General features: G+C 46.8%; 1 protein-coding gene across 2 annotated transcripts in view; it reads right to left on the reverse strand.

Annotated features, from left to right (window-relative positions):
* The window catches only part of Col17a1 (collagen type XVII alpha 1 chain), a 48,481-nt gene that overhangs the window by 28,287 nt on the left and 3,359 nt on the right, over positions 1 to 16,835 (reverse strand). Inside the window, exons 2-13 of one of the 2 annotated variants that reach the window (XM_047553829.1) lie at positions 13,927 to 13,989; positions 12,047 to 12,091; positions 10,978 to 11,082; positions 9,911 to 10,042; positions 7,637 to 7,684; positions 6,631 to 6,666; positions 6,114 to 6,161; positions 4,584 to 4,727; positions 3,141 to 3,299; positions 2,434 to 2,505; positions 992 to 1,069; positions 104 to 175 (exon numbers count right to left, since the gene is read on the reverse strand). In XM_047553829.1, the coding sequence (XP_047409785.1) occupies positions 104 to 175; positions 992 to 1,069; positions 2,434 to 2,505; positions 3,141 to 3,299; positions 4,584 to 4,727; positions 6,114 to 6,161; positions 6,631 to 6,666; positions 7,637 to 7,684; positions 9,911 to 10,042; positions 10,978 to 11,082; positions 12,047 to 12,091; positions 13,927 to 13,978 (991 nt within the window). In that variant the 5' untranslated portion in view covers positions 13,979 to 13,989. Of the gene's footprint in view, positions 1 to 103; positions 176 to 991; positions 1,070 to 2,433; positions 2,506 to 3,140; positions 3,300 to 4,583; positions 4,728 to 6,113; positions 6,162 to 6,630; positions 6,667 to 7,636; positions 7,685 to 9,910; positions 10,043 to 10,977; positions 11,083 to 12,046; positions 12,092 to 13,926; positions 13,993 to 16,835 lie in introns of both variants that reach the window. The other variant, XM_047553828.1, reaches the window with a different exon arrangement.

A 16,835-nucleotide genomic window follows, 5' to 3' on the forward strand; every position in this document is an offset into this window, starting at 1 on the left:
GTGGACCTCAGACTCTGTCCTCTCCTGCAATACTCTGTGTGTCACAGCTGGGTGTTCTCTCCATGTGCCAGCTGGACCCCTGGCAGCGAAGACCAGCTCTCACCTGCAGAGGTGGTAGATACACCGGTGCTCACAACGGCAGGGCTCTGGGGCACGTTTTTCTTCACACTGTATGCTGCAAGAAAGGAACCACTGATGAGCTCAGCCAGCATGGGAGGGTGGCCCTGCCACTCTGGAGCAGCCTGATCAGCCCTGGCAGAGAGGCAGCCTCCCCAGGGAGAAGCAGCTGATGAAATTGACCCTCTCTGGCCATATGGAAAGCAATGAGGGTTTAGATGGAATGTTCTCGGGTATAATCTTCCTCATCCTTCTAGGGTGTTCTAAAGGCCATCCCCTCCGGGATGTCCTCTTACACGTCTCTTTCCTTCTGCATCCCTACTTTGTGCCATGTATCTCTTAGTTCCTGTTGTTTACAGGATCCCCTTTTCCTTTCCTGGGTTCCGAACTTTCCACTTTAAGTGAACAGCAGGCAAATTGGAGGCAAGGACTGAGACTTACCTCTCTTTTGTCCTTACCCTCCACTCCAAAGGTTTACAGAGAGTCAGCAACCTGGGGCGTGCACCACAAACTAAACTAATTGATTGATTTGTGGGAACAGGGGACTGCCAAGGAGTGAGCAGTGAGCCAGAGGGAACACCAACCTGACCAGCTGGGCTGTAAGATATGCAGGGTATACAGGTGACAAGTCACAGGGCAGAGATACCACTGCCATGTAGGCTCCCCTGTGTGTTGAAGTCATGTCTGTGCCAGGAAATGATCAAGACTGACACCTCTCTGTTGTGGGGTGGGGTCATTTGGGGGAAAGATCAGTTGCTTTTCAGGGGCCCTTTGGTTCTTCAAATTCAGTTTTTAAGAAGGGATATTATGAACTGCAGCCTCAAAGAGGTGTCACGATCCAGCCTCTGAGCCCCAAACCTCGGCTGCTACAAACCTGTGGAAGTGGTGGCAGGAGCTGTGCCATGGGACAGAGCAGACGAACTGGGGCCCAGATTGTTCTGCATGCCAAACACTGTGAGAGGGACGGAAAGCAGGTCAGAACGGAGGGCACAGAGGACGTCCCCAGCTGCAGGCAGCCTCCTGGGACCCCCACACCACTTTCGTGACAAGTAGTTTTGCAGGTGACAGATTCTCAAACTTTCTTGGGTCGCTCTTAGCGAGAGTGATTTTTTTTTTTTTTTTTTTTACGTTCCCACCTCCCCATCCCAGGGTAAACTTTACTAACAGTTCCATTGACTGAGTAGTTAGGTTCACACAACTTAACAGTGGTTCACACGGGGCTGCTGTGTTCCTGGAAATCCTAAAATATCCCCAGGGTTCCCTGTTCCCTGCAGCACCCGGGGGTGACTTGGTGCACAGTGTGGGAAACTGTGGACATGGGATACAGACACGGTGGGACTGAGAGACACGAATGTGAAAGGCTCGTTTCCCTTCGGCTCTTTCTTTTCCTGACTCGAACCCATGAAACTCCTCTCACCCTCAAGAGGACTTCCAAGTCCTTCCAAGTGTCCAAAAGCCCACTCCTCCCTAGTCCTAGCTTCTGTTCCTTCATCCTATCTAGCATTTGGGGCTCAGGATCATGGATCCAATATCAGCTCACGATTCCTTGGGACCTGGCTCAGTCAGGTCTTTGCAAAACAAAATACAAAGGTAGAAAAAAGCAGACACAAAACTGGGGTCCTCTGACTTTGGAGGGATTCGAGTCAACTGGAGTTAATAGAAATTTGCTACACCAGCCAAGTAAGTAAATAACTTGTAGCTACACCAGCCAAGTAAGAAAAGAACTATGTCATTATATTCATTAGCAGCAATATCACAGGAAGAAGGCAGATTGTTTTCAAAAAGGTACGACTAGTATCTTATTACCATGTGGATTATTATGATATATGTGGAAACAAATGTTTCTTTAAAATTGTCATATGTTTACATTGGAAACTAAGTAGTAACATTATTTACCACTGTGTGGTTACTCCAATGAACTACACTATTTTTTAAAAGATCTAAAATAAGTTCCTGCTAAATTAACAATGCTTTTCACCTTGAAAATGTCCAAAGCTATGACTCACTAGTCCATTTATTTCCATTTCACCAACTCTCCCAGAAAACAAAGGGATCAGCACAGAATAAGCATGTCCACATGGACTTGGGCCTTCTTCCCTTAGAACTTTCCCTTGGGATCCTGAGTTCTAAAACTGAGCTTCTAAAAGCAGCTGTGACCTCTGCTATGGGTCACCGAGTGCATGGAGAAAAGTCCTTCAAGCTCATGGGCAGAAAGGACATCCTCTCTAGAAACCATTCTACTTTCCTCACCAGGAGAGAACATTCTTACATTAAGTCAAGAGCCTGGAAAAGGTGATTCGAGACGGTGACACTGACCTGAGGAGCAGGTGCTGAGTCCAGGTTGCAGGGTGGAAGAGCAGGACGCCATGTTATTTGGAACTCCAAAGACTAATGGGGAGAGGGAAAGGGGGGTGAGAGGGAAGATCCACCCAGAGCAGAGGCAGAGACTTAGATACTGTGAATACCCCAGCAGAAATGCCAGGATTGGGTTTTTATACTTTTGTACATTTTTGTTTTTTAGGAAAAACTTAATGTTCAGTTCTCTCACCTTCCAGCAGAGAACTAAACATTAGCCTGTGGTGGTGGTTGGGTCCTAGCCAACAGGCGATCCGGGTCAGTAGGGGACAGTGGATTCAGTCAAAGTCTTTCTTGTTAGTGACCCTATCTTACAGAAAGGGCTCTGAAACTCAAAGAAGTTAAATGACTTGTTCAAGATCCCAGAGTCAATTTGCATGGAGTGATGCTAGGTCTCCTGAATTCATTTTCAATATCATTTTTCCTTATATTTTTTTCTGATATCTTGTGCTATATATTCCTTTCTGCAGGGGACTCAGCAGAAGAAATATCTTCTAGAGTGAATTGAACTTAAGTTCCAGTGAGAAACTCTTGGGACGCTTGGTTATAGGAAACTTCTCCAGGAGGTTTTCTATAACCAAGCTACCCGAGGAGTCATTCAGCTCCAGGGTAGAGGTGGGATAATTGTGATTTTGTGGATGAGAGCCGTGTGTGCAGCGGCCACCTACCTGATCCTGCTGAGTAGGCATTGGTGTTGAGGAGCGATGAGCTCTGGGTTGTCATGTTGTTGTGATAGGTCCCCATGGAGGACCCTGCAGGCAAAGTGGAGGACCACATATGGGAGGGAAGGTTGGCATCCAGGATTGTCGTGTCATAGGTCCCTGACACTGGAAACACAAAAGACACATGGCCTAGTGAGAGACAAATCAATATTTCCCTGCTGGGGGTCTTAGCTGGCTCTGCTTCCTGGGGCTTTCCTGGTTTTAGCACTGAAGGTCCCATAGAATTCCCTCCGTCCAGAGCAGCCTGGTGCAGTTAGCCATCTTACTTTTGACTGAAATCTCAGAGTTCATAAAAACTTGATCTTTCAGATTAGAAATTCTTGCTAGCTCTTAGTGAAATATGAAGATTAATTTTTCCTTGGGGTCCACTCCTTTCTCCTTCTAAACTCTGCTCCCCATCTCCTGGTGGGCTATCTGCACCCATGAGACACTTTGCTGGCTCCTTCATTTTCCAAGATGGCAGGGGGCCATTCTCTTAGGAGGAAAAAATGAGATCCCCCCCGACCCCCGTCAAAGCTAAGTGTGCAAAGGTGCAGTGTGTCTGGCAGGGGACCCCTCAAGTCTGAGGACACACTGCTAAATGGTGGACTTCTCTGGTTAAATGTTCCTTAAATATTGCTGTGTGCAAACCAGACCCAAGAGGCACTTTGCCTGAGAAGGACTTTTGTGTTTCTTCAAATTTGATGCCCGTTCTGCCTGATCATTCTTTGAAAGTGAACTAGCCAGCCAGGTGATAGAGTACCCTGAGGCTTGATCCTTCAGAAAAATCGGAGGAAGGGTAGGATCGCCAGACTTTGATTTCCCAGGAGTAAATGAGAGGAAAGCTTCATGTTACAGCTGACTTGGCTTCTTGCCTTGCCTCCCTCCATAGACCTGCTTATTTGTCTCCCTGCTCCTGTAGAATCTCCCTTGCACTTGGTAAGCACTTTGGGACCCTGTGGTTTCCTCTTTGACTTCCCCAGGCAACCTTCATCTCCACCAGGGCAGTGGCGATGTCTCTCTTGTTCAGTTATTTTTCCTCAATGCCTGGCACTTGGCATAGAGGAGGTGTATAATAAACAGTCATTAAAGAATGAATGAAAACACTGCAATTTTCCTCTATTCTCTTCACTTCACTGGGGGAACCTGGTCGACACATTTGATGGTCAAAACCTGCTGAGGGACAATCTCTAGGATTTAGAACTGGGCTTCTGAGTGCACGTGAAATGGTTGATCAGTCTGGTAAGAAAGGGGTAGCCCACGTATTCACATGCTGAAAGAGCAGGTGCTCAGTGCAAGTCTCTGGAAAAGTCAGAAAGGTCTTCCAGGGCACAGTGGAATTCCCCTGCCAGGGTAAACCTGCCAACCTATCCCCCTCCCTCCATGGCAGCCTGGGGCTGTCCTGCTTACCTGACTGGGAGCTCGCTGTCACCATTTTGGTCTCCACGGTGCCTTTCTTGGGGATGGGAAGAGTGTTGGAGGAGTTGCGGGTGGGACTGGCACTTGCTGATCGACTCCCCTTGAGCAAACGCTTAACATCATCCAATTCTGTCCCTGGACAAGAATCCCCAAAGTTTCCCATCAGGTCCAGGATTCTTTCCTGAGTCCAATTGCGTGGGGGAGCTTTGAGGTCATCTGCTTCATACACTAATACTTGGGTTAGCTTTGTAATTTATGCATTTTCCCAACTTACAACACTTATCAACCTGGTACTTTGTAATATTAATAACCTCATAAATACAGTGCCTCCCATAAAAGCTCAGCATCCTGGGGAGATATTTTCTAATCAGCCCTCACTGGACACCTTAGGGTGACTCTGTAGATGGAGGACAGGGTCATCTTGGATCAGGCAGTTAGAGAACCTTAGATTAGATTAGATTGCTTTCACCTTAATTAGATTTTTTCCCTTGAAACAAACAGTAATCTCCTCCCCTGCTCAAGATGCCTCGGATGTCAGGTCCTGACCTTGTATGTCTTGGAGTGTCAAGAGGAATTTGTGGCTCATAACTCTTAAAACATTGTGCTGCATTTATATGTGATTTAATTTCAAGTCCATCTGGGTGATGTTATATGTAGCAAGGTGGCCCCAGCTCCTCAGAGTTCCTCCCAAAGTGGAAGATGGGAGAGAAGGGAGACATCACGAGAAGGCAGTGCACAGGAGGGGACCGCAGGTGCTGGGACCCAGCCTCCCTCCCTGCCCCTGGAAAGCTTCATCCTTTCAGCTCAACATCTCCACACCTGGAAGAACCCATGAGGAAGCATCAGGTCTGGAGTCAGTGCCTGAGACCCCAGCTGCCAAGCTCTGTGGGCAACCCCTGATCTGAGACCTAAGCCACCAATCTGGCTCTTCCTTCTCTTACTCCTTGTAAGGCTCCTACCCTAAAAGTTGGGCTCATGTAAAAATGTTGTCAAATACCTTCTAGCAAGGGTGACAGGAGATGCAGAGAGTGGGGAGTATCTGGTCTTTGAGATGAAGTTCAAGCCCATGTACTTTGGACCCTTCCCTAACCTGAACTCTCCCGCTGTGTTGCCGGCCTGAAATGTTTGTTGTATGTCTCATGCTGGCTCCATCCTCTGAGCCTTCAGTCTTCCTAAGGGACACTTAACCCAGGAAGGCCTCTCTGGCTGCTGGCACCTGTTCCTGTCTCCTGGGCTGATGTGGAGAATCTTCCATGCTCCCTGACCACAGGCTGGTCTACTATGTCCCCATTAGTCTGTGAATGACTAAACAGCAGGGACCGTGATTTACTCAGCAACTTAACCCCAACACCTGGTTTAGGGTCCAACCAACAGAAGGCCCTTCCAGATGTTTTATGATTGAGGGCATGTGCACATACACATATACAGCACGAGGCCATAATGCCAACGTCATGCTGCATTCACATCTGATTGAATGTCAAGGCTTCCTGGATCCTTTGCAGCAAGATAGTGACCACTTACATCTGGTAGATGGGGATGCACTCTGCAGTCGAACTCGAATTTCACTCTCTGAACAAGAGAAGAGACGGAGAGGCTGTGAGGGAAGGAGCCAGAATCATGGCCCCTGACACTGAGCTCTGAGCAGTGGGTGAACCTTTGGACTACTATGACATTTCTAAGTCTCAGGACTGGGGAACCTAAGTGTCCCCAAAAGAGAGCTGCTAAAAAGGGGACGTCTCTCTCCTCGCCCCATCTGCCAACTGCACACTCCCAGGCACCTGGAGACCGCCTCCAGAAACTGCTGACTAAGCAAGCAAGCTCCGTTACACTCAGCATAGACCATTCCCTCCCCGCTGTCCATTTCACAATGGCCAGACCAAGCTTTTCTCCTTTCTCCATGGTCTCTCAGGCACATTCTAAAAGCTACAGATTACTGGACAGCAGAAACCCTCACCCTTCCCAGCTGCAGGATGACCCATATTAGCTTCTCAGAAAATGCTGGCTGAATAAATGAACTGAAGCCAGGGATAGCACTCACCTCGTGTTTGGCTCCGTCCTCTGGTTGAAGATGATGCTGAGAAACAGAGAAATGTCATCTTAGGCATATGTAAGAGATGTCATGCAGAAAACTTTTGACATGGAGGTAGATTCATTGTATGCCTAAATGCTTTTCTGGATAGTGTATGCTCAGTAAATGAGGACCACATAACTGAAGGGCAGAGAACATTTTGTGATTCCCCAGCACATTGAGGGTGCTAAAGTTGCTGAATGAGGGTTGGGGATGTAGATTAGTGGGAAAGCGCTTGCCTAGCATGAGGTCCTGGGTTCCATCTCCAGTACTCATTCCCCACCCACCAACACACACACACAAAATTAAAGTTAATTACCAACAGCTATTAGCTGTTGTTGGCTAAGGTAGTCCATCTGGGGACATGATCTATTTGCACTAATTAAGTGTTTTAAAAGGCTGCCACATAGTCTATTTAAGTTGCTCCTAGAACCTGTCTTTGTTTCCTCAATGCAAATAAATAAATAAAATCATAATCACTGTATAATCAATAGTTATATCATTAATTCATGGGCACAGTGAGATTCTATGAACATGGACCAAGATTAAAGGCCAAACGAAGATGCATCCTAGGTTGTCACCAGGCATGTGATGTGGCCCTTTGAAGTAAGCTGTCATGGAGGTGCTGGGATGGTGGGTATTGTGCATGGTGACCAGTTACTCTCTGCTGGCAGTTCTCTGTGCCTCCAATGGAAAGAAGAATCCCTACAATTACTGCTTGCCTTAGGGGGTATCTGTCCAAGCATGAACCTTGTATGAATGGCTTGCCACTTTAAAGTGTCATGAGCAAATGCTTATGACAGCAAGTAATGTGACTGATAGTTCTTTTAAGATGCTTCAGGATTAAGAACAAGGGAACAACAGGTCAGTGGAGGTCAACTCCTTTAGAAGAAGCCATTTAGCTCACCAGCCTGTCCCTGGGCATTTTCTTAGTGCCCACTTGAACATTTCTTTTGAAAATAAGGAGAGAACATACCAAATTCCTTCCGGGGGTACTCCGGAGAAGAGTTGCCACTGGAGCTCCCTAGAGAGGGGATTAAAGACTTGATAAAAGTGGCCACTTGGTCACTTAAGGCTTCCCAGAGAGTGGGTGGCGCCAGCCAGGAGGGAGTGCAACACCCTTCAGCAGTCATTTCCCGTGATCCCGTGAAGCAGGCCCATGATTCAGAACATGGCCCCTCAGGGACCTGGTCATAGCGCTACCTTCTGGTCACTGATCTACGCAGAAGGTGCAGGGTAAGAACAGAGCAGAGCAGGAGGCCCACCTGCCTGCCTTTCCTTCCTTCATTCCTATTTTTTTTTCCCATTGTGTTGTTATCTGGGTTTGCCCTGTATCAATGCTAGAGCAAGTGACCTGTCTCTGACTAAGAAAATGTCCCTTCAGCACCAGAGAATTCTCTGAATTTGTGAAGAAATGCAGGCCCTGTTATAATGAATACACCATAAAAGCCCCTGCTCAGGCCTTGGGTCGGGGGCACTGGGCTGTGCAAGTCACCTTGTCTGGTGCTGGGCTTCTCGGCACCCTCCAGCAGCTCTCATCCTCCCATCCAGTGGGACAGCTTCTCAGGTGTGGGCTGTCAGCCCACTTCTGTCATTTACGAGGATCTCCATCCCTGGTCCCTCTCTCCTCCATTAAACCCAGGCCACCTGGCTGCTGGTTTCCCACTGAAACTGCTTCTGTGGATAACCAGGGCTCAGTGGCCTTTGTCAGAGAGCCCAGCTGTCCTCTTCCGCACTCCTCCCGAGCTGAGCACTGAACATTTCTTCAGCGCTGCTGCAAGTTCTCGGCTCCTGCCAGAGACAGCGACCCTTCCTTCTTTCTCAGTCCTCTGGTTCTTCTTTTGCCTTCTCCCTCCAGCTTCATCCTTCTTTGCTCCCTCCTGCTTTCAAACGCCCTTCCTTGGCAGGCTCCTCCAGTACCCCAGCTTCCTCCAGCACCTCTGTGTGAACGCCTCCCACTGGGTGTCTGGCCCTGGCTTCTTCCCTGAGCTCAGGTCCCAGGCCCACTGCCTGCTTCTGCCCTCCCCTGAGAGCTGGGCAAGCAGCTCAACCGCAGGACCAAGCAACCAAATTCATCCAAGTATGGTCCTCTGCTGGGCTCCCTGCTCAATTGTTGGCACCACCTTTGGCCCAACTTGCGCTTGACACCTTCCAGACATTGCTGCCTGCCTACTATTTCTCTTTATGTTTGATCAATTGCCAAACCCGTGGACTCTACCTCTCATACGTGTCACCTGCTCCCCTTCCCTCACCATTAACAACCTAATCGCAGCCCACATTTCCCTCCTCGGGACTATTGTAGATTTCCTTTTTAACCTGTCACCTGTGTTCATTCCTTCCTTGCCAATTCTTCCTGCAACATTGCTTCCAGAATTCTAGTCTTGGGCCTCAAATATGATAGGCTCAAAAACTACAACCTCTGTGGAGCCAGGTGCAGCGGTGCACACTTGGGATTTCAGCAACTTGGGAGACCAGAGGATGGCAAGTTTGAGGCCAACCCTTAGCAACTTAGTGAGACCCCGTCTCAAAATAGAAAATAAAAAGGACTGGGGATGTGGCTCAGTGGTAAAGCACCCTGGGTCAAATCCCTAGTACCAAAATAAATAAATAAATAAATAAATAAATAAATAAATAAATAAATAAAATAATGATATAAATAAATAAAAACCTCTGTGGTTTCCCATTGTGTGTGAATAAAGTCTAAATATCTTATCCTAGCATTGAATCAGGTCCCCATTCCTCTTCTTATAAATGCTACCGCCACTTTCTCTGTTAACCTCAGAGGTATCTTGCTACTCCCTCCACCTGGGTTGCCCCCTCTCTCCTTCTGTGGTCCAACTCAGATGGTCACCTTCTTCATAGAGCCTTCCCTGATTTCCTCAGCTGCAGATGATAACTGCCTCCAACTTGCACCACAGAGTTATTTAATCTGTCATCTTGTCTCTCAGAATATAGACTCCTTGAAGACAAGAGCCATGTTTGATCCACCTGAACACCCACGAAGGCACCCCACAATTAAGTGCTAGTTGAAAAAGTGACCGAGCAAACCAATGAATGAACCAGGACGCGGGACGATAGGGGGAAAGCTTCAAGTAACGGGGTCTCCAAAGGAAACGAAGGAGGGAGCAGTGGGAGAAAGGTGGGGGCGGGGTGCAGACCCAGGGGAAGCCAGGTGGCCCATACGAAGCTGCAGAGGACGCGGGCTGCCCCAGGGAGGAGGCCAACTCTCCCGCAGTCTGCGGACTGGTACCTTCGTAGGTTCCATGGCGGGAGACGTGGGTTTTCCTTTCGAAGGTGGAGCCTGGCGAGTTGGGCAGAGTGGAGGCAGGTGAATGTGCCCTCCTGTAACTGGAGGTAGAGGCGTTGCCGCGGATGCTGCCACCTGCAAGTGGGGAGACCCAGTGACGTTAGCCAAGAGCGCTCAGGAGCTCACAACTAAGGCAGGACCCCGCAGGAGGCGCAGGGGTCGCCCGGAGACCACAGGCGAGAGGAGGCTGCCCAGAAACGGAAGGGCACCATCCTTGCCACTGCCTTTCCCTCACGTGCCTAATGACAGTGCACAGAAATGGCAAGGACTAGGCAGGGTTTTCCTCCAGGACTGATGTTTCATCGTGGAGCGCTGCCTGATGGCTGCGAATGTTCTCCAAGGCCGAGGGCCCCTCCACAGGTAGGCAGGTGCTTCTCTTGGCCTCTCTGGGTTTTCCTTTGCAATTTCACTACATGGTGTCTCACACTGCTTCAGGGGTTGCGGCTCTCTTGTTTTTGATTCATTTTGCCTTGCTCTGACTTGTTTGCTTTCCTTTGAAAGAGGGTTTCGCCAGGAACAACAGGCCTCTGTTGGATGCTCGCCCAGTGGGATCTTGTATAGTGTGGGATTACAAGTCGCCAGATTCTTTTCGCTCACTAACCCAATAATGGAGTTTCTCTTGTTGTTGTTGGTAATTCAAATTGTGAACCTTGGATGTGCATGCACTTCCCTAAAAGAGGTGGCCTGAAGGGAGGGATTCAGTAGGGAAACAGCCACCTGTCCGCAAAGTCTTCTGAACTAATGAGACTTAATCACACTGGAACTTTATGAAAATGGATCCATTTTGAATGGGTTTTGAATGTTGAGATTTAAATGTGGCCACCTCCCTGGGTCATGTGTCATTCAGATAACTCTTTGGGACCTTTGGGATGGATGACAAGTAGTTGTAATTGTCCCTCTCATGGACTGATTGAGGACCCCGTCTGCCCGCCTCCTTAGTGGGGCTTTGTTGGTGGCTCCCTCTCCGTCTAGTCTGTCTTGCCCCAGCCCTCCCGCCTGCAGGCACTTACTTGAGTTTATGTAGCCGCTGCTGCCATGCGTCAGGCTTTGTTTCTCCAGTCGGCTACCTCCACCAAGAGAGCCTGTTCTGGCATAGCCATTGCTGGCTCCCCCTTCTGCCAGAACCAAAAAGCAGATGACAGTTTCAGGGTGGAGTCAGGGTGCCAGCATCCCCGCCCTCTGGACTTCCCTTGTTCTTCTCCAGGACCCTCCTGGTTGAGTCCCTCTCCCACCTACACTACAAGGTGCAAGCTGCTGAGCTCCAGCTTGTTTTGATAGCAACCTCTGCAGTGCATTCTCCTCTAAGGTGAACACAAAGCCTTCTGGGTGGAGCATAGCCGGTTTCTCATTTGGACTAGGCAGCTGAGTGATGGCAGGCTCCTTGAGCTCAGGCCCTGGGTCGGGCTTGCTCTTTTCAAATGCCTGGTCAAGGCCCAGACACAGCAGCCACCAGAAGTGCTGGAGGGACTTATGGCAGCTCTGGGTTCCATCTGGCAGCCCATCTTTGCTCTGGCCTCCCTGCTAATGGGCAGCCTCTCTCCATCCCAGTCAGCTGGGCTTCCTGGGAAGTGTAGGGACAGCTTGGGACCCTAACTCTATTATAGAATCAGGAGCTCCTGGAAAAATAGTGGATAACACGGAAGCTCGACAGGTGTCAATCTCCTCAATGCTCAGGGTAGATGGGATTTCTGATGTTTTATTGTCTGCATGAGGCAACTCTGTAGAGAGAGAAAGTTGATTTGTGGTTTCTGAGAGTCAGGAGAGAAGAGGAGAATGGGGAGTGACCGCTAATGGTCGTGAGGGTTTTTATTGGAGGCAGTGATAGAAATGTCCTAAAGTTAGACTGTGGCAACGGTTGCACAACTCTGATAATCTACCAACAGCTGGCAAACCACACATTTCCAACTGGTTAGTTTTGTGGTTTACAAATCAACATCGATATAACTGTTAAGAAAAAAAAAATATCTTAGATATCTGGGATTTGCTCAAAGGAGAGTGAACTTCCAGGTTCAAGGTTACCATGATGGGGGGACTTCACACATGACCTGCTGAGAAGAAAGCTATGAGATAGTCACTTACTTGGTGGTAAGGAGGTAAGTCTTGTAGTTACTGTTTCTGTGATAACTGGAAAAGACAAAGAAGAGGTTTTAGCGGATGCACCAATACCTCTGTATTTTGACATGGCCTGTTATCTGTCATGAGTTAAGCATATGAAATTAGGTTCAACATAGATATTTGCATATTTGTGACTTAAAGTGTGTGATTGGATCCACTGTGCATGAAAATATGAGCAATAACAATGCATTTCAAGGTGCCTGGAAAATAAGTTCATATCTCTTTGGAACCCAGAGCAGTTAGGCACTAATGTGAGAAACAAGTTGTCTAGGCATCAAGGTCATTTCATTGACAGTGAGATCCAGTCCAGGCTCGGCTTTGACTTGGAAGGAGGGCCAGGTCCTCTCATTTCAAATCACACCATCTCCCTGCCCTTCCTTCCAAAGTGCCCCAGACCAGCTGGGACCAACACCCTGGCTGATGTCACTATGTGCCTCTTGATGAAGTGGGAAGCGTTTCAAGGGTGTGGTCTTTCAAAGCAGACGTCGCTACGTGTGTGTGTGCATATGTGTGTATGTGCATGTGCATATGTGTGTATGTGCATGTGCATTTGTGTGCATGTGCATGTGCATATGTGTGTATGTGCATGTGCATGTGTATGTGCACGTGCCTATGTGTGTATGTGCATGTGCATATGTGCGTGTGCATATGTGTATGTGCGTGTGCATGTGTGTGTATGTGCATGTGCATATGTGTGTATGTGCGTGTGCATATGTGTATGTGCGTGTGCATGTGTGTGTATGTGCATGTGCATATGTGTGTATGTGCGTGTGCATATGTGTATGTGTGTGTGCATATGTGTGTATGTGCGTGTGCATGCACACAGGAATGAGGGTAGAGGTGTGAAAGGAGAAGAGAGGAAGGAGATGGTGCAGGGTCATTTTGTGTCACTGGTGGCTGTGCCGTTGGCACCTGCTCCGGCCAGCACTGTCTCAATTGCCCCTGTCCTTCCTCATGCTGCATTTTCCTGATTAGTTCAGTTGACCTACCAGGACCATGAGTGAACGTAGCAGAAACAGCATTCAAAGCATAAAAGGGAATGCTTTTTCAGAGGAAAGTGGCAGTTTGATTTGACAAATAGCTCTTAAGCTTTCACTAAACCTCTCATTGTACAGACCTTTGGGATTCTTTGACACATCAAGAGAAATTATTTCCTAACCTAAAGTTCTGAATCTATTGAGCCAGAAAATTTTATTGGAAATAAATGAAAGTCACAGAACAAGTGAAAAGCTTGCCTAGCTTAGAGTTGATAGGGGGACAGGTGAAATGTCTCTGAATTCATCATTTGTGCAGTTCACAAAATAGATGTATCCATTCTCAATTCTTAGTGTAGATTTTAACTATGACACCAGTGTTATTTCAACTTAGTCCTGAAATAACTAGGGTATTATACTTTAGGATTTCTGTTGTCTTATATCTCTAAACAAGGAAATGGTTAAATAAATTAGTGGATTTATTCAGAATATTTATTATGCAATCATTAAAAATACTGGTTATTACAAAAACTATCCATGGAAATGGAAATTTTCTTTTCTTTTTGCAGGAGTGAGGTTTGAAGGCAGGGCCTCACACGAGCTAGGAAAGTGCTCTCCCATTGAGCCACACTCCCAGCTGTGGAAATGGCAATTTTCATCTTGGAAGAAAAGCCAGGACCCATTTTGAATATGTGTGTTAAAATAAAATCCAACAAGAGCCCTCTTTAGGAAAGGAATAAAATTCCTTTAGCAACACGTTTATAAGTGCTAAAGTGGTTGTGATGGAATTATGAATAAGTTATTTTATTCCAATTTTTTAAACTTTTATTATGAAGCAATCATAAATTTAAAACATTCAGATGCTCTTACTTCTTTCAGTGACTTCAGTGCCATCTCGTTTGTTTTTCGTCGTCACATCCATACCATAGCCACCTGCTGGAAAAGTCAGAAACCATGAACAGCCATGTTTCTTACCATTGCTTTTAGCAAGTATAGGTCTCTGCTGGTCAAGTTGAGAGCCAAGAACTTGATTTCTAGAATTCAAAGTGGAATTCTTCCTTGTGCATTTTTTTTTTTTTTAAACAGGAGTCATTCTGATTTCTTGCCATTAGTTTTAACTGAATTTAATAGTTCCACTTTGGATTCTATTTTTGTACTGGGATCTTATTTTTGGAATCTAGTAGATCAGACTGCCCTCTGCTGAGCATCAAAGAACTTACATGGCAGCCTTGGTACCCTGACCTTATCTGACTATAAACCTCTGTTCTCTGCCAAGGTAGTAAATAACCGAAGGATAATTTTCAAGGTACTCAGTGCTGTTAACAGATTCGTGTGATGTGTCCCATAGTGTTTGGTGTTCTCTAAAGAGCTCCATGGATATATCATGCTGCACGATTTAGAGTTTGGATGTGAACATGATGCTTGATGGACTTAAATCAGCATGAAAATCATTTTAATTGTCATAGGTACATGGAACTGCACCCTTTGCAGAGGTGAACTTTCTCTTCCTAATACACCAGCTCTCAGAGGTTTATGTGCAGACAGGGGAGGAAAAACAGATGAAGAAAATCTCTTTCTGATCTGTGGAGATGGGTGGGTAGATAAATATGCTTCTTCAGCATCCCATGTACTCCCTTTGTTCTTTCTCTTCCTGAAAAGGAAAGTGATTGAGATCTTGGCTGCTGTGTCCCTAAGCATGGATGGCATGTGGTAGGGATGACAGGAAGGGTGTGGCTGGGAGCTCAAGGCCTAAACACAGGAATGCACAGACAGGACCCGCCTCCCAACTGGGCTCTTCTTGCTGTGGTCTGGTCCCAGGTTCCAGAAGGATTCAAAACCTGGCTTTACTGGTAGTTCTTCCCCCTGCCCTAACCTTCTTGTCCTACTGGTTTATATCTGGCTGTGGTTCAGATGCCCCTCGCTTGAAGCTCTCTACTCACACTCTGCCTAATCACTTTGGGCACAGTGGACACAGTGCTTAGGGCCACAACATGTTTGTGGGGGCTGGGAGGGGGTGGAATCGACAAAAATGTTTTAATTTTTTTTAAATCAAAAAGAAAATGGAATATAATCTAACCTTGATTCTATTCTTCTCTATGGCAATACAGTTGTAAAATATAATTTTTAAAAGTTATTTTTTCACCAGGGCACAATTCACATGCCTATAAACCCAGATTCTTGGGAGACTGAGGCAGGAGGATCACAAGTTTGAAGCTAGCCTGGGAAACTTAGTGAGACCCTGTCTCAAAATAAAAAATAAAAAGATGGGATGTAGCTGAATAGGAGAGCACCCCAGGTTTAATCCCCAGTAAGAAAAAAAAAGTTCTTTTTTCTTTTAGTGGAGTAAGAGGCCCATGAAAGCTAAGGTAGGGCCCACGAAAGTCATCATGTGTCCCTGAGGGACTTCCCAGCTGAAAACCAAGACCACATGAAACCAGCTGGTCAACTCCCTGGTGAGGTGAACAGAGACTGGCACAGTTAGCTTCAGGGCCTGTTTAGATGTGCCAACTTCTTGCTCATCTGTGCTTTTTAAATGTAGCTCTAGGCAAGGAATGAAGCAGCAGGGAAAACATTCTAGCTGAATCTAAGATGCCACAGAATGTCTTTATAGGTATGTTTCCTGGAGCTAAGACAAAGGACTCCATAGACAGCTTAATAAGGGTGTCTAGACTCATTAAGGGCCAGAGCTGGCCTGTGACTATGTCTGCATTGTGACTATCACCTGCTTAGTGATTTCATGCTAACTTAGGTGCAACTGGACACCCTCTTTTAAATCCTTAGTTTAAGCATTAATTGCCTTTGGGAACTAGGAAGCCTCTCTCTGACTCCCCAACTGGTCATTAGCCATGGACTAGAAGGCATCTGGGGAGATTGAACATTTAACGATACCTGGCTGCCAGTTGGGAGGTGACTAGCTCTCTAGGATGGCACTTAAATCAATGGGAAATATTATCCTGAAAGGGACTATTACAACAATTAATAGGAACATTTAACAAATTATTATTTAATTTTGATCCTTCAGTGAAATTTTCTTCCGTGAAATGTACGGGGATGGGCTGGTTTCATCTGCACTGGTAACTAGTAAGGCAGATGCATGATGGCTCTGCTAGGGAAGAGCTCAGCCTCCAGAGAGCTAACCTGATAAATTCTGCTTGTTCTTTCTATATCCAGAAAAAGGCCCAAACCAAAAAACAACCCAAACAACCCCAGGCCTTTGTAGGCCCTCCATCTATTCTCTAAATTCCAATGGCAAAACCAAGGGTTCCCTAACTTTCAGAAGTCATGAAGAGACAGACTGCTAAGAAATCAGATGCCCCTTCAGGGCCTGGGACTCCTCAGTGGAAGGCACCCTGTGGATAGAGCCTGCTGAGGTAGGTAGGTGCCTGTCTCACAGTCTGAAGTCACAAATGGCTGTGTGTCCCATGATCATACAGAATTCTCTGCCAGACTATTGACAGATGGATTCCTCTAAACCAAGTATATGAGGAATCTCTCTCTCTCTGAGTTATGTAGTAGAGAATGATGGGTTGAGGCACAAATCTGGACTAGGATCATCCTATGGGACCTATGATGTTCTCACAGGACTTCTGTTTAGAACATTTGAAGTGCTAGTAATTTTTTAAAGTGCAGCATAAGGAAAAGGGAGGTTTACCCAGGTTCATGCCCGAGCCTGCCCTTCATGGCAGGCCTCACCTGTGCACGCGTCTTCCAAAAGCACCACTTAATGGAAGTTCTCTCAAATAGCAGAAGCTTTAAATTCTTGGACATTTGGCACGTTA

This window comes from Sciurus carolinensis, chromosome 5 (assembly GCF_902686445.1).
Source record: "Sciurus carolinensis chromosome 5, mSciCar1.2, whole genome shotgun sequence".
Taxonomy (NCBI): domain Eukaryota; kingdom Metazoa; phylum Chordata; class Mammalia; order Rodentia; family Sciuridae; genus Sciurus; species Sciurus carolinensis.